General features: G+C 41.6%; 1 protein-coding gene across 3 annotated transcripts in view; it reads left to right on the top strand.

Moving 5' to 3' along the window:
* Positions 1–23,241, top strand: part of LOC133448403 (metabotropic glutamate receptor 4-like) — a 211,737-nt gene that overhangs the window by 148,152 nt on the left and 40,344 nt on the right. For all 3 annotated transcript variants that reach the window (XM_061726887.1, XM_061726889.1, XM_061726888.1), the window contains exons 4-6: positions 12,453–12,588; positions 12,710–12,864; positions 13,071–13,211. In XM_061726887.1, the coding sequence (XP_061582871.1) occupies positions 12,453–12,588; positions 12,710–12,864; positions 13,071–13,211 (432 nt within the window). The remainder of the gene's footprint in view (positions 1–12,452; positions 12,589–12,709; positions 12,865–13,070; positions 13,212–23,241) is intronic.

Raw genomic sequence — 23,241 nt, 5'->3', positions numbered from 1 at the left:
ATATTTAAGTTTCAATTTTAAAAGATTTCCATTTGACTTTGCTCGCTTGTTGCTAGGCAACAGGTTATCGTAGAGACATCGTACAAATATTTCGTGACTCGGCACACGGCGGACTTCAACATAGTCAAATTTCATGAAGCTGTGATTTAAGGAAATTTTAAGTCAAAATCCATGCCAAATGGCCCCATTCATTCGTACCTATCCATTAACATAGCCTGAACCGGAACATGCGCACACACACATAGCATACATCGTTAAATGTGTCTTCATCGTGCCTTGATGGACATTACTTTTCTCAGTCAAAAGTGTTACCGTGGCAACGCTAGATGCCAAAAAGCAAAAAAAAAATGGCGAAAGAAATGCCTGCCAAATGGCCCCATTCCCAAAGGTTTAATAAAAACCCTAAACTACTTCTTGGCCATTATTAATCACCCTAAACCACACAACCCCGAAGCAGGGGGTGTGGTTTATTAACAACCCTAAACTATACCCCCTGCTGGGAGCACAGGAATGAATGCATTACAACCATAAACACCTCAAACTTACATAAAACCACCCCGAACACAACCACTACAGCCCCAAACCAAAGCAGCAAGAGGGCACAAATGGTAAGTAGGGCATGCCCATATTAAAATTTCATGAAATTTTCTAGTTACATTTACTTTTGTTTGACATAAAACGGTAGACTCTATCCATCCTTTGCTAAATACTTAGAGCACCATTTACTGTGGCACTGAATTGGGGAAAATATGGCAGTCGTGACAGTTTTCTTGATTGACACAAAACAAAAGTCAAACTAAATTTGACTTGATCTCAGTGGTTCAGTTTGCGGGCATAAAAAACCATTTGCTTATTCTGCAGTGGTTTACTTTAATCTACATGGTGACTAACTTCCTGAGTCCCTTTATTAATCTAATGTAAAGTAAATAATAAAGTGGACAGAGTTCAATTTATAGTTGACTAAGTCATTTAAAAAGCGTGTGTCCTTTCATTATTCTATATATTAGAGCACATTTATTTTATTTTGTTATCCCTGATTTTTTCCCCATTTTAATCACCCAGTGCTCCTACCTAAGTGACAGTCCTGGGCATTGCTCCCTCTACCAACCCCGGGAGGGCCCAGCACTGAGCTCAGGTCTCCTTCTTATCCTGAGGAGTGATGGACCGCTTCTTTTCACCAGACAGGATGAGGCTTCTCCGGCCAAACGTAGCGCGTGGAAGGATCACGTTATTCCGGCCAGATCCTCCCCACCCTATCTGGCGCCCCGGCTGGCAAGACAGGGCATGTATAGCCCAGGACTGCATGTTTTTATGAGGGTAGCTCACATTAGCTACCAAAGGGAACATGGGGAGAACATGCAAACACCACACAGAAAGGCCCTTTCTCCAACCCCGTGGGCGCTGAAGTCATGGGGGAACTTAACACGCACTCAGCGCCCACAGCGTCTGCGGTGGGAATTGAACACAGGACTTTCTTGCTGTGAGATGGCTGCACAACCAGCTGCACCACCCTGCCCCTTCGATCATAGCATATATAAAGAAAAACAAAACTCATGTCGTCCTTACTGCGGCTTTAAATTAGGGAAATCCAACCTAAGCCGACAACATGTTGGCAACACTAAAAAAGCAATGTTTGAAAAATCTTAGTTCAACGCTGGGAATAAATACTATAGAACTACCTTTTTCTGTTGTCTGTGTGACACAATTAGTTTCTGATATGGTTGTGCGGGAATTTACATTTTCCAGGGTGTAATAGGTTAGAAGTCTGGACTTGATATTCCTCAACTACTGCACCGCTGTCCTTGCTTTTTCACTTTAACTTTCTCACTGCTTTTATAGTTGTGATTAGACGTGCTGATGAATAATTAAAGTGAATTTGATCTGCAGCATACTACTTACGCTTATTAAATCTTATGGAATTAGTGGTGGTGTACTTAGTTTTACTCACTTCTTCTGCATTTTGACCTTTTTTGTTAAAATTGCCACATCGTGATGTTTTAATAAATAGTAAGATAAAAAAACCATGAGATGATTTTATCTTTTATTACTTGAAACATAAAAATTACACTTTGGAGTCAGGCGGTATTGAGCTGTTTTCTCTGTATAATAACTGGTGACAGTTACTGCATTGTCCCTTCAATCAAACCATTACGATGGAGGTGGTACTTAATTTTATTGGTTTGCCAAAGTGCCATTAATCCATAAGAGAGGAAAAAAGAAACAAATACATTTAACTGTTTTTCTGTTTTGAGTGTTCAACTGAATATGATGGAAATGTGGCACTTTTTAACTTTTAATATGCACTAGTCCAGTGACCTTCAAGAAGCGCCTGTCTGAAATGGCCTGATGGTCGCTTGCAGCAAGAATGAGTGATTGAAGTCATTTGTCCCTCGAGGAATGGGGGTGTATCAGCAATTACGCAGCTGATTGGTGTTGAAACATTAAGATTGAATTATCCAACATTGGTTTTGAAATGCAGTGCAGATAAGACAATTAAGCTGATATTATTTGCATCAACTGCCATTTGAAATGAATGTGCTCAGTACGAGGTGTGTGTGTGTGTGTGCGTGTGCGTGTGCGTGTGCGTGTGCGTGTGCGTGTGCGTGTGCGCGTGTGCGCGCGTGCGTGCGTGCGTGCGTGCGTGCGTGCGTGCGTGCGTGCGTGCGTGCGTGCGTGCGTGCGTGCGTGTGTGTGTGTGTGTGTATTGCTATAAACAAAAAGATGACTGTAAAAAGATCAAGGCTCTAAGCTAAGGCTTACTGAGTCAACTAAACAGATATTATTCTCCGTTATCAGATCACAAGTGGACAGCTATAAGTTTCGTTTCCATTGAATACCTTCAGTCAATAAAAAGAAAAATCATTCAGACATCAACACAGTTCCAAAGTTTTATATATAAAGAATAATCTAGGTTTTTTTAGATATTTTTTTTACAAAACAATGATTAGATAGAGTTGTGCAAAAGATTTGATTTTTAGTAAAGGAAAAGATCTTCGATCATCTTTGATCAGTGCTAGGACTCGTCAAAACCCTCCCATCATCATGATAAAGAATTATTTATACAATCTTTTCATGTTTAATTTAGTTATTATTTTTGCATATGTGGGTTTTAATAAAGTGCATGACTGAAGGAAGAACTTGTAAGGAAGAATTGGTCTATAAATATAATATTCCTAAAACTAAATGATGAGAGGCTACTAGAGTTAAGCAGATGGCCACAAACATCCATTATGTTGTCCTTCATTGGTTTTCACACTAACATGTCAAAAGGTCTAGAGTCATGTCTCATCTTTTCTTGATTCTTGAATACAAGACTCATTCCGAGAAAAGTTTTTTTTCTTTATGCTGACATCTGACTGTAACTGCATTTCCAATGTTTGACCCAACTGAAAAAGGTTTCCTTTGTAAATCTCAGCAAATTTACACCTTTAAACTGACTATAATAAATAATTATAGGCTATGTATGTAACAAATTAAAAAGGAAAAATAGTACTAGTGTGAAGGAGTTTTATACATGCTCTGACTGAAAACAATTCTTCGATGGATCTTTAGTGAGCGTTTGTACACTTGAGAGAGCTTACTTTGCTTTAGACAATTTAAGAGAGTAGAGCTGTCCAGAATGTAGCTGTTCTTATTATTACTCTCAAAAATAGAAACCCTCCTTCAGATACATTTCAGTTTTTGTGTGGATACAGATTTTTACTGGAAATAATAGCTCTTGTTTGGCCTTTTGGGTGATTCTCAGCAATTATCACTTGAATCTGTCAATAAGAAAAGAAAAGGAAAAAAAAGAAAGAAACATAACCAGCATGAAGTGGAATTATCTGAATCCAATTTTTACACAAAATCTTTTTATTGTTTTATCATTTTTATTATAAATGTTCATGATTCAGATTAAACTTCATCTATCTTCTTTACCATCCATCCATCCATCCATCGTCCGCCGCTTATCCGTTCCCGGGTCGTGGGGGCAGCAGCCTCAGCAGGGATGCCCAGACTTCCCTCACCCCAGACACTTCCTCCAGCTCCTCCGGGGGGAGTCCGAGATGTTCCCAGGCCAGCCAAGAGACATAGTCTCTCCAGCATGTCCTGGGTCTTCCCCGGGGTCTCCTCCCGGTCGGACATGCCTGGAACACCTCCCTAGGGAGACGTCCAGGAGGCATCCGATACAGATGCCCAAGCCACCTCAGCTGACTCCTCTCAATGTGAAGGAGTAGCGGCTCGACTCCGAGTTCCTCCCGGGTGACCGAACTCCTCACCCTATCTCTAAAGGAGCGTCCAGCCACCCTGCTGAGGAAACTCATCTCGGCCGCTTGTATCCGCGATCTTGTCCTTTCGGTCACTACCCAAAGTTCATGACCATAGGTGAGGGTAGGTGCGTAGATTGACCGGTAAATAGAGAGCTTCGCCTTTCGACTCAGCTCCTTCTTCACTACGACGGTCCGGTACATCGACCGCATAACTGCGGACGCTGCACCGATCCGTCTGTCAATCTCACGCTCCATCGTTCCCTCACTCATGAACAAGATCCCGAGATACTTGAACTCCTCCACCTGAGGCAGGACTTCTCCACCCACCCGGAGAAGGCACGCCACCCTTTCCCGGTGGAGAACCATGGCCTTGGTCTTGGAGGTGCTGATTCTCATCCCTGCCGCGTCGCACTCGGCCTCAAACCGCCCCAGCGCATGCTGAAGGTCCCGGTCCGATGAAGCCAACAGGACAACATCATCCGCAAAAAGCAGAGACGAAATCCTGTGGTTCCCAAACCGTATCCCCTCCGGCCCCTGGCTGCGCCTAGAAATCTTGTCCATAAAAATTATGAACAGGACCGGTGACAAAGGGCAGCCCTGCCGGAGTCCAACATGCACCGGGAACAAGTCTGACTTACTGCCGGCAATGCGAACCAGACTCCTGCTCCGATCATACAGAGACTGGACAGCCCTTAATAGAGGGCCCCAGACTCCATACTCACCGAGCACCCCCCACAGAATGGCATGAGGGACACGGTCAAATGCCTTCTCCAGATCCACAAAGCACATGTAGACTGTTTCGGCAAATTCCCATGAACCCTCGAGCACCCTGCGGAGGGTGTAGAGCTGGTCAAGTGTTCCGCGACCGGGACGAAAACCGCATTGTTCCTCCTGAATCCGAGGTTCAACTATCGGCCGTATTCTCCTCTCAAGTACCTTGGCGTAGACTTTCCCGGGGAGGCTGAGAAGTGTGATCCCCCTATAGTTGGAACACACTCTCCGGTCCCCCTTTTTAAACAGAGGGACCACCACCCTGGTTTGCCACCCCAACGGTACTGTCCCCTTCCTCCATGCGATGTCGCAGAGGCGTCTCTTGGCGTCATGGCCGAAACCAAACAGGAAGTCGCCATTTTGAATTAATCGTGTAATTTTGGCGAAATGTATGCCATTCCTTCGGCAGTTAATGCGGCCCGAACCGTAACGTGCACCCAGGTGTGTTATACATCAAAATGTGTGCCTCCATCCTGCGATGACGCGCATTACTTTTCTCAGTCAAAAGCGTTACCGTGGCGACGATAGACACCAAAAAGCGTGCCCCCCTTCATCTGGTTGGTCCATATTTGATAGTTCCTACTTTCTACCATAACATTTGAATGGTTTGAAGACTAGTGGGTGGTCATCTGACTTGGCATTGAGTACTTCACCTTCATTGGCATTAATTAGCCCCGCCCCTTCTTCTGATTGGTCGATATTTTATCATCCCTATTTTATGCCATAACTTTTGGATGGTTGGACATAGAGAGTCGTGGGTGGTGTCATCCACTAAATGTCCAGGCCTGAAGACATCTACATGTAAGTCATACAAGCGCTTCCACTGTAGCATGCCTGAACGTGCACAAGGGCAAGGGACAAGGGACCCCCGGAGCAGGAAAGCTCCGGGGGTCGCCCACAAGGCCGTGCAGACTGGCGAGACAGCTTGGGGGAACTACCCCGAGGCCTAGGCCTGGGTCTTGGCGTGGGACCAGGATGACTTGGCGTGGGGCTTGGCAGGGGAACTTGACTTGACGGGGACTCTTGACTTGACGGGGACTCTTGACTTGACGGGAAACCCAGGATACGAGGTGCTGGCTGCGGGAGTACCCGGGTCCGTGGCGCTGGCTGCGGGGGTACCCGGGTCCGTGGCGCTGGCTGCGGGGGTACCCGGGTCCGTGGCGCTGGCTTCGGGGGATCCGGGATCATCACCGGAGCAGGGGCTGATGCGTCCGGGACCACTACCGACGACGCCCCCAAGACCACCGCCGGAACAGCGGCTAGCTCCAGAGCCTGGATGCTCCGGGGCCCACCCCGAGCCAGGCGTGTTCCCCAGAAGGGGGAGTCCTGCTCCTTGAGCCACCTCCTATTTTCCCATAGGGAAATCCAGAGGGAAATCCACTCTCCCACTGGGTCCATTCCCAACGTCCATCCGTTCTGTCACGTCTAGGGTGTATGGTGTGGACCCGAGAGCAGGAGGCAGGAGTTGCAAAAACCAAGGATTTATTCAGAAAAGGCAAAAAACAAAGCGCTGCTTGGCAGGATCAAAAACAAACTAAACAGGGATCAAAAAACTTGAGGAGGAAAACCGTGGCAGGAAACATGGGGAACAAAACAGTACGGACCGACAGGGAACAAGGGATGACAAGACCAGATATACTCAGGGGATAACGAGACACGACGAGACACAGGTGCAGACAATCAGGGCAGATGGGACACAGGCGGGGCAAAACAGAAACTGAAAAGCTGGGGGGAATGTCAAACCCTGACAGTTTGACTTTGAGCATACATTTATATTTGATATTTTAGTTCTTAGTTGATGCAATAAAACATTTCGAGCTGGAGTCTGAGATTGTTTTTCACTTTGAATGCAAAAAAGGAAAGCAAGAAAGAAAGAAAGAAAGAAAGAAAGAAAGAAAGAAAGAAAGAAAGAAAGAAAGAAAGAAAGAAAGAAAGAAAGAAAGAAAGAAAGAAAGAAAGAAAGAAAGAAAGAAAGAAAGAAAGAAAGAAAGAAAGAAAGAAAGAAAATCAAAATGACATTTTCCACATGTTAATTATTTCCTTGAGTGGCTCCACAGACTAAACACACGAGAAGACATGAGTGGTGAACTAACAACAGGGGAAAGATGTACAATTAGGAAACGCAGCAGTGCAGAAAGACACAAGAAATTGTGTTTTTAGACCTAATACTTTTGTATTTTGTCAGTTTAATTGAACATGAACTGAGCATGAAAAAAAAAAAAATGGTAACAGATTACAGCCCACAACGAGGCACGCTGGTAGGACTTGCAGCAGCTGCAGCATCTGAGAATTCCTCTTTACAAACAAGTCAATAGACCCTACTTTTTGTCGGTTCCTCAGACGCTCAATGCACTTTAATTTGCACAGATAGGAAACAAATTTGTAAAGGGATTATTTTAAATCTCCTCACTTATCAATGAACACAATTTCTTAGTGCCAAGCAAGCAAACCAGACCTAAAAGATTTGTCTTTGTGAAGCAAATGGAGCAAGAAGTTAAAGATATCACAAGCAAAATGAATTATGAACATCTAACTGGGCTTTTCTAAAGATCTCATTCTCCTTTTCAAACACGCCAGCACTTCAAAACTTTAACTTCTGTGACTTTTTCTGTTTTTTACATTTTATGAAACCGAAATTAGCTCGCACACATTGCACTTTCACATTGAGTGAATTGTCACAACTGCTGTATGATAAATCCAGGTCAATGTGATGCAGTCAAACCAAAGCAGAGATAAGTAATGCTGTAGTTTGCAGTAAACTTGAGAAGGTCTTTTCCCCATTTTTTATCTACGTATTTATGGTTTTTAATTAGGGCGACTGCAAGGTTGGCACATAAACTGCTGCTTTTACAAGATCCATCTTAAGTGGGAAATTACAGAGTTTGAGAGCTCAAATTATTGCATGAAATTGAAAATGGCTTGTTTTTAATGTAAAACTCCTGTTAGAAAGTCGCTTTGTTGGTTAATGGGGAGCACATCCTTCACATGCAAACCAAGATTCATAAGTGTTTTTCTTCTTCCCTCCTGTTTCCAATTAGAATATAAATAGCCGATTCCTTACAATCCACTGCAAAATACATATGCTGTATTTTTTGTGCACTTTATTTCACTGGTGTGGCATTTCATTTTTTTACAAATACACATGCATGCAGCCAGAAGGATGGAGCAGCTCCTAAATTTCACATTGGACTCTTCTGGGAGAAATAGAGGAAAAGCAGTAATACTGTACACGCAGCACAAACCTTGCATTTGTTATACACACCTGGATAAACAGAATCCACTTTAAAATAGAATTAGAAAACTAGAAGTCAGAACATTTTATAAATTCATCACAGAGAATAAATAATCTGTGCTTTTTGCAAAACTGACGATAGAGAATTTAAGGTCTTCAACTCACTTGACTCTTAATATGTCTGGAGAGCTCACTGATATTACATGACAACGTAGCTGAAGTTGTTTGTGGTTGGTTTTTTTTCCACCTGGTAAAAGAAGAAAAAAAGATGAATGAATGTAACAACGAATGACACGAAGTTGTGTCATACCAGCGAATATGTTCTCTCTATTTAAATGAAGCAGCAACAGCGTTTACTGTAACCATAAAGCCTTGAAGTATTAAAAAACATCTCGGAGAGGACAAAGGGAGACACAATTCATTAAATCTACAAGGAAACTTGACTGAAGTCACTTTATTTCCTTGATGTTTGCAAGGGCTTTTATCATTATTATATCAGATGAGATCCTGGCGGTTTATGAGAGCTGTTGGGATTGGAAGAATGCAGGAAGCACAAAAGGAGAAGCCACCGAGGTGAAAAATGCGTTCCACTTTCAGGGTTTCTAGAAACTCTGAATTATGAAGCACTATAACAGTCTCTGCAGCTGCAAACGCGAGGAAACTGCTTGACTGCTGATTAACTGACTCGCATTCGACGCGTCTTCTCTCCTCAATCTAAATCTTTATTCATCCATGAACTGTTGTCTCCGCTTTCGCTGCTGCTGTGACAAAATATCATTTCAGCATCTGAAATCCATTGTTCACATACTTGAAAAGAAGGGGGAAAAAAGTGTTTCTTCCTACCAACCTCCCATTGCGCTGTTAACAGCGTGCGTTTACCTGCGAGGTTTCTCAGTTTGCACAAAAACAGGATGCATCGAAAGAGTGTGGCTCGTCCAGCGTGACAAAGACAGACTGCACGGCTACGGCCGCCCCGCCACGGCTGCAGCTATTTGTCACCATTAGTTTTCCATGATTATCGTGAGGACACTGTTAAGATAACGCCACAATAGTAATCTGCTGTGGCATGTGAGAAACTGAAGAATGATGTACGCCTTTAATGTTTGGCACTTATCTAAAGCCATCCATTTAAGTAAACACCCCAAATGCTCGATAAGGGCCCCTGTTTGAGTCAGCGCGACAAGTGGGTCATCGCAATCACATGGCTGAAGTGATGAAATGCTCTGGCGACTGCAGTTGAGGCCCACACTCCCCGCAGCAGAAAAAACACATATTAAAGATGATCTGAGGCCTTCAGACAGTTGAAAATTGTGATTTTTTTTTTTCCCCCTCTCTCACTTTCAGGGATTCCACACATCTCTTTCAGTGGCTCTATGTGGGAATTTCATCTCTGAAGCACTGCCCAAATTTAGGATTAGCTCAGTGATTGAAATAAGTCAGGTGCGGTGGTCATGGGTAACGGTGTCACCCAGCGAAAGGATGAATTGATCAAACAAAGCTTTGCTGGCAGGATTAGAAGTGTGTTGTTTTCTTTTTGCTTAGCGTGTTATCTACCAAACTGCATTCAGGAAAGTTGGCAACCAAAAATGCTGATTAAAATTGTAGTATTCAATAGTTTTAATTTGAAATAACTCTTAAATTCATAATTCGCCAATCCTTCACTTATTTTAGCAATGCATTGTTAATGAGTAACCCACTTTAATTTTAATGGGGGGGTTGGGTGGGGTACAGTTATCAACTAATAAGTTAAAAAGTACTGAATTATCAGCTGCAAAGACTTAAGAATTTTTGCAAGCCTCTTGTAGGACCACATCACAAATATTTTGTTAACGTTTCAGCATAAAAATAAGTATTTTATTGCGCTTGCCAAGTGCATCAGAAGGGGAATCGTACTACAGACCGTTTTTGCAGAAACTACTTTTGAAAAAACCAACACGTGATGACGACTCAGATCAAAGGACTCACGTTTTCTCTAAGCTGAGCAGATGAGCACCACCAACTGAGAGCCGGCGCTTAAGGCGCTTTTCCACTAGTACCTACTCAACCCGACTCGCCTCCACTCGGTTTGGCGCTTTTCCACTAGGGGTTGAGCCGTGCCGAGTAGATACTTTTTCTGTAAGTACTCTGCAGAGGTTCTAAGCGGCTGAGTCGGGCTGCATCTGACGTCATCACACTACATGCCACCGATTGGTCGGGGGGTTGGGAGTCAGACGTCTGAGTCGGGATGTGGACATCAGCGAAAAAGCAACTCTGACAGCGGCTTCTTGTTCATTTTATTCAACAGGCAATGGCAGCCCAAAAGTCTGTTTCATGATCCAACTCTGAGGTGCAGATGTTCATAAACCTGGGGGCTGAGGAGAGAATGAAAAAGGGATCTAGACGGGTGAAAAGGAACGACCAGATCTACCAGGAGCTCTGTCACTTCATAGCTGCTCGCTGCTACCAACAGACTTTTCAGCAGCGCCGAGACAAACAAAAAAAAATTAAAAAGCGTTGCCACTTGAAGCTTCTCTTTCTCTCATTTTTTAACTTGATATTGAACACAAGCCACAGACCCAGCAGCACATTTATCATCTCCTCCAGGTTCTACATCTTTAGTGTTGTTGTCTTCTTCATTTAGATCACACAATCAAATACGTCACAACAGCTTCGCTCCAACCCGCCTACTTCTACTCCAGGTGCTGAATTGTAATGGAAAAGAAACTAGGACGAGTTGAGCCGAGCTGAGATGAGTAGAGCCGAGTAGGTATTAGTGGAAAAGTGCCTTTACTCTTGAAGGACGTACGTCTCACAGATGTAATACGCAGCTAATACAGCTGTGTTAGGGCCCGTAGTGACTGTGGACCGCAGGAAGACACATGTTATAAGGTTTTAAGGTTAAGGTTGTCTGTCATCTCTGAGCACAGCTTTCTCCATTATTTATGAAATATATATTACTATAAGACATTTACATGTACTGTACAAGCATATCATTCATAGAGAGTCATTATTCAAGTGTGAATAAATAACCCAACACAAGCTGTCTGTCTAAAAACCTCAGCTCTGCCTTAAATAGCTAAATTGGGAGGAGATTTAGATGCCCTCTCACTGAGCAGGGAAACAGAGCAGAAGACCACGGATGGGCAGTCTAGATTTCAGAGTTTTACGAATGGTACACACAGGAAAACAAGCAACCACATCTTTTGTTTTGGTGTGTGAGATTCATGCATCAGGTGTGTGTAGGTGGTGGAGAAACACGCGACTCAGAGAAGTGAGAGGACCAATCTATTTACAGTTAATTATTTCCCGTGCACTCCCTCACAGTGGCCGTGTCCATGTAAATAAACTCATCTCTGCCCACAGGTTCGATGGTTGTAGTAAATATGCAGAGAAACAACATGTAGCACTTCCAAAGACCTGTTCCTCAGGTGGTGTTTCCTCCGTCTGAGAGCCGTTGGAAGCTCTCTGCCACGTAAAAAAGCCACGGTGATGCGCTCTCACAAGAAATACTGCTGGAGAAATATGGAAAAATATACTTGGATGACAAAAAACAAACCTAAACAGCCTTTTGTTCACCTTTTCTTTTTTTCAAAGAAGTGTTACTTTGTCATATGTAGTTTTTTAAACTTTCGAGGGTGTGTGGATCTTTAAAGATTTTACAGAAAACAGCCAGATAGGGCAACAGCATCACTGTCATCTACTTTTAGGATGTATTTGTGCATATGAGTTTTCCTGCAAAATGCCTCACAGCTAGAGTTCAACACAGCCTATAAAGCACCTCCACAACATCCCTTAAAAAACAGCTTCTCTGTGAAAAACAAACAAACACTTATATGAATGCAATAGTCTTCCGGGTATGTACTTAAATTATGTTTATTTTACGTGCAACATGATAGTATGAATACATAATTCCCACTAAAACAATATAATGTAAGGATTGTGACTTGAGAAGAGTTGAAACAGGAATTCACAGTATTTGCTATTGTGGTATAAGGTTTAAAAGCCTCAAAACAAGATATATGATTGCAAATCCTGTTACATATGAAACCAATATAGTCTGGTAAAGCATGAGCTAAATGTTAGTTTGTTTAATTGAAGAAAAAAAAAGCTCTTAAATGGCAATACTGTCTTCCACTCAGCAACTGTCTGTTTCATTTTCTGTGATTTTTCCTGTTACTTTGAGCCAAGTATCTCAGACTATCTGTACATTTATATCTTAGGTGGTGTATGCATCTCACAGTCAGTCAAGATTCCCAGGGAGCCGAAACAGGGCGAGTTTGACAAGGTCATCCGGAGACTCAGGGAAAATCCAAATGCAAGAGTCGTCATACTTTTTGCCAACGAAGACGATATCAGGTAAAGCCTGGCGATGACTGCATGATGATAAGGAAAACTCCACCGCAGCAGTCAGAATGTACAAAACAAGGATGGGATGTCAACTTCATCCATGGAAGTATATATTTTCTCATTTTTGCAGGCGGCTGCTAAGTGCGGCAAAAAAGGCCAACCAGACTGGTCATTTTATATGGGTGGGTTCGGACAGCTGGGGGTCCAAGATCTCTCCAGTCGTGCAGCAGGAAGCGATGGCAGAGGGAGCGGTCACCATCTTACCCAAGCGCCAGTCCATCAGAGGTACTAAGATTACCGCTGCACAAACATCCCATGAAATATTATTTTATTGTGTTTCGGGACTGTTTGTCTTTTGCTGCTCTGCAGTGTACCACTATTATTTGATCATCACATTAAAAAAAAAAAGTATCCCCGCACATGGACAGGCTGTACCAACTGTGTGTTTGCAATGGCTGTGCAAGTGACAGTGAACACATTGATCTGTTTAGGGTTTGATCGTTACTTCATCAGCCGAACGCTTGAAAACAACAGAAGGAATATCTGGTTTGCTGAGTTCTGGGAGAACAACTTCAACTGCAAGCTAAGTCGTCACGCTGTGAAGAAAGGGTCCGGTCTCAAAAAGTGCACAAGTAAGATATTCTGTTACTACTCTGTTTTTTTTTTTTTTTTTTTTTTTTTAGACTTTTAACTTACTTGGAAAACAACTTTTTATTTTTCATTTTGAAAAAGGTGACACATTTGGCTCATTGTGAGAGTGGTTTGACAGGATAACCCAAGTATTAAAACTAGAAGAGCTACGTTCAATACTCCGCATCACAATTCATCTGGCGACTCATTTCATTTCTGCTCAGTATTTCTGCTGAGTCATGCCCGTTTATCCCGACGGCCGTAACGAGCGAATTGCTCCAGTGGACTGCATGTTTAAAGATTCAGGCTCTGTGCCATACTTTATACAGCTGTTTATTAGCATAATCGCCTTGGATAGGATAAAAAGTCACATCTGTGAAGTTATAGTGTTCATATCATATGCACAGATAATAGTGGTCAGTTTAGATCCTATTGTAGTGTAAGATAATTACATTACTGTCATATTTTCATAGAATGTGTGGAGATGCAGAAGCTGTCTTGATGAGACATACTTAATATGCCTGACGATATTATATTCTGTAGCAGGACCTGCATGCTTTAGTATGCATAGTTGTGTAAACCAATCAATCACATTTGTCAGCAACTGATGTAACAATGAGAAACGAGACAGTGCAGTTTAGTTCAAGCTGATCACATTTCAGATGAAAATTGGGGAACTACACTGCTACAGCAGCACTTTCTTGAATCCCTCCACGCTTTTGACTCTAGGAACCAAACCTATAATTCTCGGGCTCGATATAAGATCATACCTGTCCAGGGTGAACCCCTGCCTCTCGCCTGTAATGAGCTGGGATAGGCTCCAGCAGACCCCTGTGACCCTGCAAAGGATAAAACAGGTATAGAAAATGGATGGACGGATGGATATAGGATCATGAAGATTTTGCAGCTGTAAATGAGTATTTGCATATAATTTCAAAGTTTGCACTTATACATTTTTTTCATCATCCTGTCAAATAAATCTGCCACGAGTGCATTTATTCCGTCCATGTCAGAGCTCCACTCTCCTTTACGGGTCAGCAGCGGTGGGGGAGGACAGGAAGCCATCTGCTCTCCAATTGGACAGTTTGATTTGTCGCCATCCAATCAGATAAAGGTTTAAAGTCAAGGACATCTGTGAACAGGATGTTTGCAAAATAACTTTTTGCAACAATGCAGATCCTTTTCTTCATATTCACAAACTTGATTTTCAGGTAGATTCATTTTACAGGATAATAAAACTTGATTTACCAGTGCAAACTTTGAAACAATGTGCAAACATTCATTTATAGTTGCAAAATCTTTACGAACCTATATTGAGCCCATAATAGTTTGCAATCGATAACGTTTGCTCTCATATAGTGATGACTGCATGCTCACTTAACAAGTACATCCAGCAATCCCAATGTTAAATGTCTCCACTAAAGTCTCTTTATCTTTTCATAAACTCTAAAGTGGTACCATAAATTGTGCTTATATGAGGCAAACATAAATGTGAAATTATAGTCAAATTTATTTTAACTCATTCAGACCTGGAGCATTTTGTATAAAGATACAAGAGGAAACTTAGTTTGCACTATGTAAAAACCCATCTGCAACAAGAAGAAATAAGGGAGAAAAAAATAACATACATGTGGATGAAGAACGATGCATACAGGGGGTGAAGAAGAATAAATGAGCACTATGTTAGATTAGATCATAAATAATTTACTCTCATATTTGAACTGAAGGGCAGTTTTGTGGCTTGTGTATATGGATATTTTTTGTCACACAAGCTCCACAGAATCAAACTAATCAAAACAACCACTTTCCAACCATGAGGCGATGCTTCTAAGCACAGAGCTACCACATGCCAGCCTGGAGCCAAATATGTGAATGCACAATTTACATGCAGTTTTCACACAGAGATTGGAGGTTTTATATAATACTGTGTTGTGAGAGTATACACACACACACACACACACACACACACACACACACACACACACACACACACACACACACACACACACACACACACACACACACACACACACACACACACACACACACACACACACACACACACACACACACACACACACACACACACACACAAACAGCACAGTGACCAAGCTGAGTTTCACATGCATTATTATTGGGGAAAAAACCGAGATGGTGCATCATACAGTAACATTTTTATTACTGTATACAATTTGTAAAATTAAAACTTTCTTTCAAAGTACTCCGGTCCATGCAAATTAAAATTGTCTGTTTTTCATTTTTTTATTCCCTTTCAAAAGAAAGGGGACAAAAGGGATGTTAGAGGAGCCAGGGTGGTTCACATGACTGATTAATGGAGTTTATGCTGTGGAAATGTGGATTACAGACTCGTGTTAGTGCTTGTGAGGCTACAGGTCATTTTCTACGTCCTGACTTTCCTTTATAACCGACTTATAGGATGATTCAGCTTTATTTTGCCTGGCCTTCAGCTTAAAAAAGGATTTTTTTTTCATTTATAAATGATCATTGATATAAATTCAGAACAGAACGAGGAAAAACCTTGCAGTATCAACATTGCTATAAATTACAAATGCCAAACGCATTACAAGCTTCACAAAGGTAAATTTCATGGTGAGGGTTTTCTATTTACATCAGTGACACCTTTGCATTACTCTTCAGTCATATGGAATATCCATATGACTGTGGATAATACGAGCTGGGAAGACTGTAGATACGTAGATCTGATTCATTTCATGCCTGTGGTTTTGTATATGTACACAACTGGAATTAGTTTTTTAGCCTCTAAAACTTCAATTGTAGTGAAAGGAAAGGTTACTATGCTGCAGTTTAGCCCATTTATGTACAATTACTTTCACAGTCAATACTGGCAGAATCGGTATACTGCTATTAAAAGGTTGTTTTTGTTGGATGGTTTAACTCAACAAAGTCTAAAAATAATTACTAAATAGGAATTCAATGTTTTTTTTTCATGGTGATGGCAAACACATCAGATAAACACAAACAACCACATAATTGACTTTAGCTGTTTGCCAATTAAAGTTAATATAAATGTAAATAGTTTTATAGTTCCATACATGGTGCGTAGAGTCATTTAAATATTTTAACTTATTGAAAACACTTCCTGCAGAGGTTTAATTCACAAGTCAACATAGCAACATCAACATATAAAAACAATCTGTACCAGGGCTAAATGCTGCATATGCGGAAGACAGCAAGCGGCTCCTCCGTTACAAACATTTCAGTGTCAAGTTTTTACAATCTGCTCAGTTTCAACAGGAATCACAAAGAATGTGTTTGAGGTTAAAGTGTAATTCGTTAGGTGTTTCTGTGCAGGTAGAGAGCTCCGCCGTGTTCCCGAGGCAGGTGTGCCAGAGCCACATGGGGCGTTGTTGAGAATTATCGGTGCCCTTTGAGGGTTACTGTGTTTGATCAAAGGATAACGATGACATGCGTAGCTGGCGGGGGACGGGGAAAAAAAGAGTCAAGTCTTGTCTTTTAACTATGAGTGAAGGAGATGTAAAACTCATATTGATTAATCTGGAGCAGACAGCTGAGGTAGAGCAGGGACCAGTCTTGTAGTATGCTCCGTGTTTTGCCTGCGTATTAATGATGTGGGGGAGCTGCAGGAAACAAAGCAATGCAGATAAAGCAAACATGCTCTCTTCCATCCAACCATCTATTTTTTAAACCGCTTATCCAGAACAGCCTTGCGGGGTGCTTGGAGTCTTTCCCAGCATGCACTGGGCAGGAGATGGGGAATATTTTGGACAGCTTGCTGATTTATAAAAGGAGGATTTTTTTTCTTTTGTCTTGTAAATCTGAATTCGCCAAACAACAGTGTGTTAGTGTTTGTTTTAAAAATCTTATGGTGACTTTTCTGTCATATGCTATGAGTGCAATTACAATTCTGAATATTGTTTATTAGATTCAGGATCTGAACTGATTGTCTGCAGAAGGTTTAGGTTATTTAGTTTCTGCTCTTGTGATTTACTCAGGTATTTGCGTTCAGGTATCAGCTCTTGTATCGAAAAAATTCGTTCATACCAAGCTCGAGTGGACTTATTCATAAATTAAAATGTATTATTGTTCTTTTATAAAGTGAAATGCATTTTCTTTTGTTTAAATGAGGCATTTCAACTCAGCACTTTTTTTTTTTCAAATGCCAGGCTTTCAGCTCTTAGCTAACTATGATCCAGTATGATGTGACTGTGTACGTAGTAGCAACACAACGGATATCAATACCAATATCAAACAATACGGAAAACGAAAAAGTTGAAACACAAAACTTGGCCGAGGAATCCGTCAAAACAGACGCCTACAGTGCATGTTAAGCCATTAGTTCTGGTTATAGAGGCCTTTTATTGATATTAAGTAACTTTTTGTCAGCTTTTTTTTCTTTAGACTATTATTTGAATTATTTGTCTTTGAGATCACAATTTTGATGCTGATATTGATTTATTAAAGTTACCATACATATATTTTTTTATTTGTGTATTTTCCGCACTATAAGGCACAATTAAAATCCTTACATTTTCTCAAAAATCGGCAGTGCGCTTTATAATCATGAGCACCTTATGTATGAATTCTTGTTGTGCTTACTGACCTCGAACCAGTTGTATGTGGTACACTGCGCTCAAAAATCTGTCAAAATGTTTTAGTGCGACTTTGGTAGCGACAAAGCCGCTCCACTTGATTGATTTATCAGCTGACTCAGGAACATTGTATTAAAGTTGGTCCTTGGTTGGATACCGGTTACAACGTCAGACAATGTTAGATAACTAATTATGTAGTGCCTGCAAGCAGCCATAATCCAACATCTAGTCAATGTTACCTTACTATAGTTAGACATCAAGCCAACGTTAGGGAAACCCAATTTTCAAATCTGTATCATAATCCAATTACAATCCAATTTTGGAATACAACGTTGTTCCAACCTCACACTAACTTCAGGTGTCTGCTATCACTGGCAACGATGAACCAATCAGAGAACAGAACATAGTACAACGCTTACCTCCGTCACTTTTTAATTGTGGAAGACGAATGATTTAAAATATGTGTATTTTTCCATATCAGTTACAACTGAATGATAATCTGAGTTATTGTGAATGGGTTGAATAAAGTTCGACCAGACTATTTTGTTTCACTTTATATATGTTTCATCATCTGCCTTATAACCCGGTGCGCCTTATGTATGAAAATAGACACGTTCATTGATATAGCGCTTTATAATGCGGTGCTCTTAATGGTCTGCAAAGTACGGTAGCTGTGAGAAGTACACCAAAGTGTAAACTAAACCAAGACACAAGATGTAGTTCAACTAAGGATACTGTTTTGTGGGAATGATAGTCAGTGAAGTTGATCACATTTTGAGCAAGATTTCAGCTGCAGTCTTTCTGGCGCCTGCTCATAAAACAACGTTTCACTGTGAAGTGAACAAACACATTCACTCCATTGGTGGCTGAGAAAAAACAAATTGCATCCACTGAGCCTGGTTTTCCAGCTTTCCCTCAAAACCAAAAACTCATTTCTTTGAAGACAACTTGAAAACAAAAGAAAAATGCTTACTAAGAAAAAGCAGCAGAAAACACTCAATCCTCGCTGCACAATTGTAAACTTCCGCCTTTAAAATGACTGCTGAGGCTCTTGCTTTTCTGGGAAGGCAGAAGCTGGACAATATGACCATACAAATGTGGCTTTCTGTGAAGAAACACAGAGCCAAAATTAGGACAAAAAAAAAAAAACTCCTGAGGGAAGAGTTCTTAGCTTCCAGATATAGTACAAGATATACCTTCAGTCTATCATAATATAATATTTCACATAATTCTACCATGGATAAGTGAGAAAATATGGAAAAGCATAATAAAAAAAAAATTCATTAATAGCAAATAGCAATTTTGGTGATGACACCATGTCAACATTGTATTGAATTCATAGCGAAAACATCCGAAAAATATATTTTTTTTATTCTAAACATCGTAAAAATGAAGAAGCAATGACAATTATCTTCAGGAAAAGATAAATAAGAACCTGTTAGATGCAACAAAATATATTTCACAGATTAAAAAAAGGAAAGAGGCAGAGTTGAGACACATAGCTGCAGTGTCAGATTAATCGAAGAGGCAGCTCAGCTGTCTTGGCAGGAAAAGAATAGACAGCCTGTGGCAAACCATAAGCCGAATATAAAGGTCAAAGGTCTTGAGCCAGCACTCTCTGTCACATGAAGTTTTGTGTGACACTTCAGTGGAAGACACCCACACTTTGCTTTTGCTTTGCTTAATCTGAAGTGCCAGCCTGGAAAATGCATGTGAATGAGCCAAAATGCCAGTGAGGAGGAAGAAAAAGGGGACGTTCTTAAGGAGAAAACACAATACAAAGTTGGTGTGGGTGGCCGGCCAGGCCTGCATGAGAAATATCACTCTCACACCAACTCTGGCTCCGAGGATTCCCTATGGCAGAAACATGGCGGCCAGAAACTGTGACCATCTCTTTCCAATCAAGGCCCCCGTGGCCCTTAATTACTGAGCTGTAACCTCCAACAATAATTCATGCATTTCCAAAGCTCATGAAATAATCAGGGACATTACAGCCCCTCTGGTGTGAAATGTGGATTGGGAGATGAAAGAAAAATGAAGGATAGCTGACAGAAGGAGACCTACCCTGATTTAGGGGGTTAGCCTGTACTAAGATTGAAGCGACCACAGAAAATAGCTCCAACTATAAGAAGACTGATACTGAATGATAAAACCCAAAATGGCTCAAGATTTTTAGTTATGAAATGCTGGTACTCAAATAGTCTAACTCTATTTGCTGCTATTGTTTTTTGACGAAGCAAGATTGAATAAATAATCTAATTTATGCTGCAATTTTTAGTTGATATGCTGATTGTAACATTTGTGCTCACCTTGTTTTGCCTCCCAGTGCAGCGAGATTGATCCGTAGTAGGTCAGCTCAAGCTGCTACACTTAAAACTGAATACATTATGGCTTACTGGTTTGAATTACATTTGCAACACATAGATTAAGATGCATATTTTCAAGGAAAAAGCCTGAATTGACAGCCACTGAAATCCTTTCCTTGGTTCAGTTGCCCTCCATTCAAGCTTTCTGTCATTTTATTATATTACCACAACTTTAAATGGATAAAGTAGACTATGACAACCACCTCAATTGCTGTCGACCAACTGATCTCAATTTTAGCATATGTAGTATTTATACATCATATTGACTAAATTGTAGTCAGTAGATTTCCATTTAAGGCTAATTTATATGTACAGTACACCACATTTCTTGTAACAGACAATTCAAAGTGCTGTATAGAGAAAAACTGACAGCAAGATGAAAAACAAAATGTTCAGAGTAGATTTAATAGAATGAAAACAAACTAACAAGATCAAAGAGGAAAAACTAAAGATGACTAAGATTAGGTCAGATAAACCAACAAAACTGATGTTCGGTGCAGTGTAGGGAATTAACAACTGTTTTGAGAAAAAGCAACAGCAAGTACAAGTTTGTTTGACAGGGATTTTAATTATTTAATCATCCCACATAATGTGAAACCTTTATTTTTGTTTTTTGTAGATTTGCAAAAGGTTTCATTTTTCCTCTCTGTTGTTGGTAAAACAATGCTTCTGCATTACAATATCCATCCATCCATCCATCCATCCATCCATCCATCCATCCATCCATCCATCCATCCCTCACCCCAGACATTTCCTCCAGCTCTTCTGAGGGGAGTCTGAGGCGTTCCCTGGCCACTCGAGAGACATAGTCTCTCCAGCGTGTCCTGGGTCTTCCCCAGGGTTTCCTCCCGGAGGGACATGCCTGGAACACCTCCCTAGGGAGGAGGGACATGCCTGGAACACCTCCCTAGGGAGGAGGGACATGCCTGGAACACCTCCCTAGGGAGGAGGGACATGCCTGGAACACTTCCCTAGGGAGGCGTCCAGGAGGATCTGGTACAGACGCCCAAGCCACCTCAGCTGACTCCTCTCAATGTGAAGGAGCAGCGGCTCGACTCCCGGGTGACTGAACTCCTCACCCGATCTCTAAAGCCGCGTTTATACTTGCAGTTCAGAACGCGTACGCGAGACGCAGGATACGCGTGACGTCACGTCTCGCGTATCCTGCGTATCCTGCGTACATTTGACGCGTCGACGTGCACGTTCTCAAAAAGACACTGAACGCGTACGCGACCTGCAGTTCTCGCTCTGGCCGCTAGTATCGCTGTTCCCGGTCTGATCCCGGCTGGCACGATTATGCTGCTCTCCCCTGGAGAAAGTTCCCCGTGCATATATTTATGCAATATTTAACTTCCCCCCAGGGTTTCCGTTGTCCGGTAAAATATGCCGAAGTCCGGTATTTTATAATCTCTCCGGTCAAAATACTCACTGGTGCTGCGGGACTAGAGTCCCCGGGAGTACCGCGGATGGCGAGCCCCGGCCGCCGAGCCCCGGCCGCCGAGCCCCGGCGACCGAGCCCCGGCTACCGAGCCCCGGCGGAGGTACGCGCCGAGCCTCGGTGCCTCCCGGAGCCGGGAGGAAGCGGAGCCGGGAGCCAGGAGTCAATTGACGGGACTTATTTTATTTTAAATACTCTGTTTTTCAATAAAAATACTATTGAATGACTTGGAATCATATTAGGAACAATACATTTTTTGACCATGTTAATCTTTCTTATATATTGACATCTACTTCTCCATATGAACCTAAAATTAACTGGATTTATTGTTTCGTCATTCTTGTTGAGATGGGTGAGGAGAATGCTGGATAAATTAGTCTGGAAAGACTATCCACTTTTGATAATAAGCAATAATAATAAGATAAGATAAAATAGTCCTTTATTACTCCCTCAACGGGGAAACTCACGTAGCAGAAGTACACACACACACACACAGGGAAGGGGGTAAAACAGTAATATAAATAAGTAATACACATTAAAAAAAGAGTAATAATAATAATAATAATGTTATGGTTTTCTTTAGCTTCCTTCTAGGCACCCAGAGCTTTACAGAGATCATTATTCATTCACACACATTCTCCCCGGTGGTAGCTCCGTCTGTAGCCGCAGCTGCCCTGCAGACTGACGGGAGCGTGGCTGCCATATCGCGCCAAACGGCCCCTCCGACCACCACCAACATTCATACACACTCATACACATTCACACGATGTTATAATCTCCTACATCATCCAATATTGTCCTGTAAAAGTGTTCGTTTTTCTAATCTGCTACCGCTGCTGCTGCTACTACTTCTGCTACTTAATATAAGTAGCTTTTCCAACTGTTGCTCTGCTTACTGCCCCCTATCGGTCACCATCGGTATGACAGGCTCTACTCGGGTGGTACGCGACGTACGCAGTGGAGCATGAACAGACACAAAGCAGGCTACGCAGGCTACGCAGGTTACGTGCGTAGAGTATATTTCCGGCTTAAGGGAGCGTCCAGCCACCCTGAAATTGAATTAGATTATTTGTCCAGCTAATCCTTGCACTAAAGCGCTATTATTTTTAGACTTTTTAAAACTTATTTTTTATACATATGAAAAATCATCTGCTGAACTGAATAAAAGTATAGTTTATTTTTCTTCAAATTAAATAATTTGTATGAACACGTCACTCCTGTTTTATCCTCTCTTCAATGGCTCCCTGTTAAACAAAGAGTAGATTTTAAAGTACCGGTACTTCTTATTGTTTTCAAATCTATGAACGGCGTAGCTCCCTCCTACATGGTTGACATGCTCACTGAATACATACCGGGCAGATCCCTTAGATCATCAAATAAGAGTCTTCTCATCATACCTAGAATTTACACTAGATCTGCTCATGGTGCTTTCAGTCACTACTACACTCTCTGGAATTCCTTGCCGCAGGAACTAAGGTCTGCTCCAACAGCCCTCTTTCAAAAGCAGACTAAAAACGTACCTTTTTGCACAGGCGTTTGACTAAACTGTACATCATTGGTTGAGTGATAGCATTTTTGTTATAATGGAATTATTGTTGTTGTTTTTCCCTGTAATTTTGTTTGTTTGTTTGTTTAT

This window comes from Cololabis saira, chromosome 8 (assembly GCF_033807715.1).
Source record: "Cololabis saira isolate AMF1-May2022 chromosome 8, fColSai1.1, whole genome shotgun sequence".
NCBI lineage: Eukaryota > Metazoa > Chordata > Actinopteri > Beloniformes > Belonidae > Cololabis > Cololabis saira.
The sequence above is the reverse complement of the archived record's forward strand: the minus strand, read 5'-3'. Positions and strand labels throughout refer to the sequence as shown.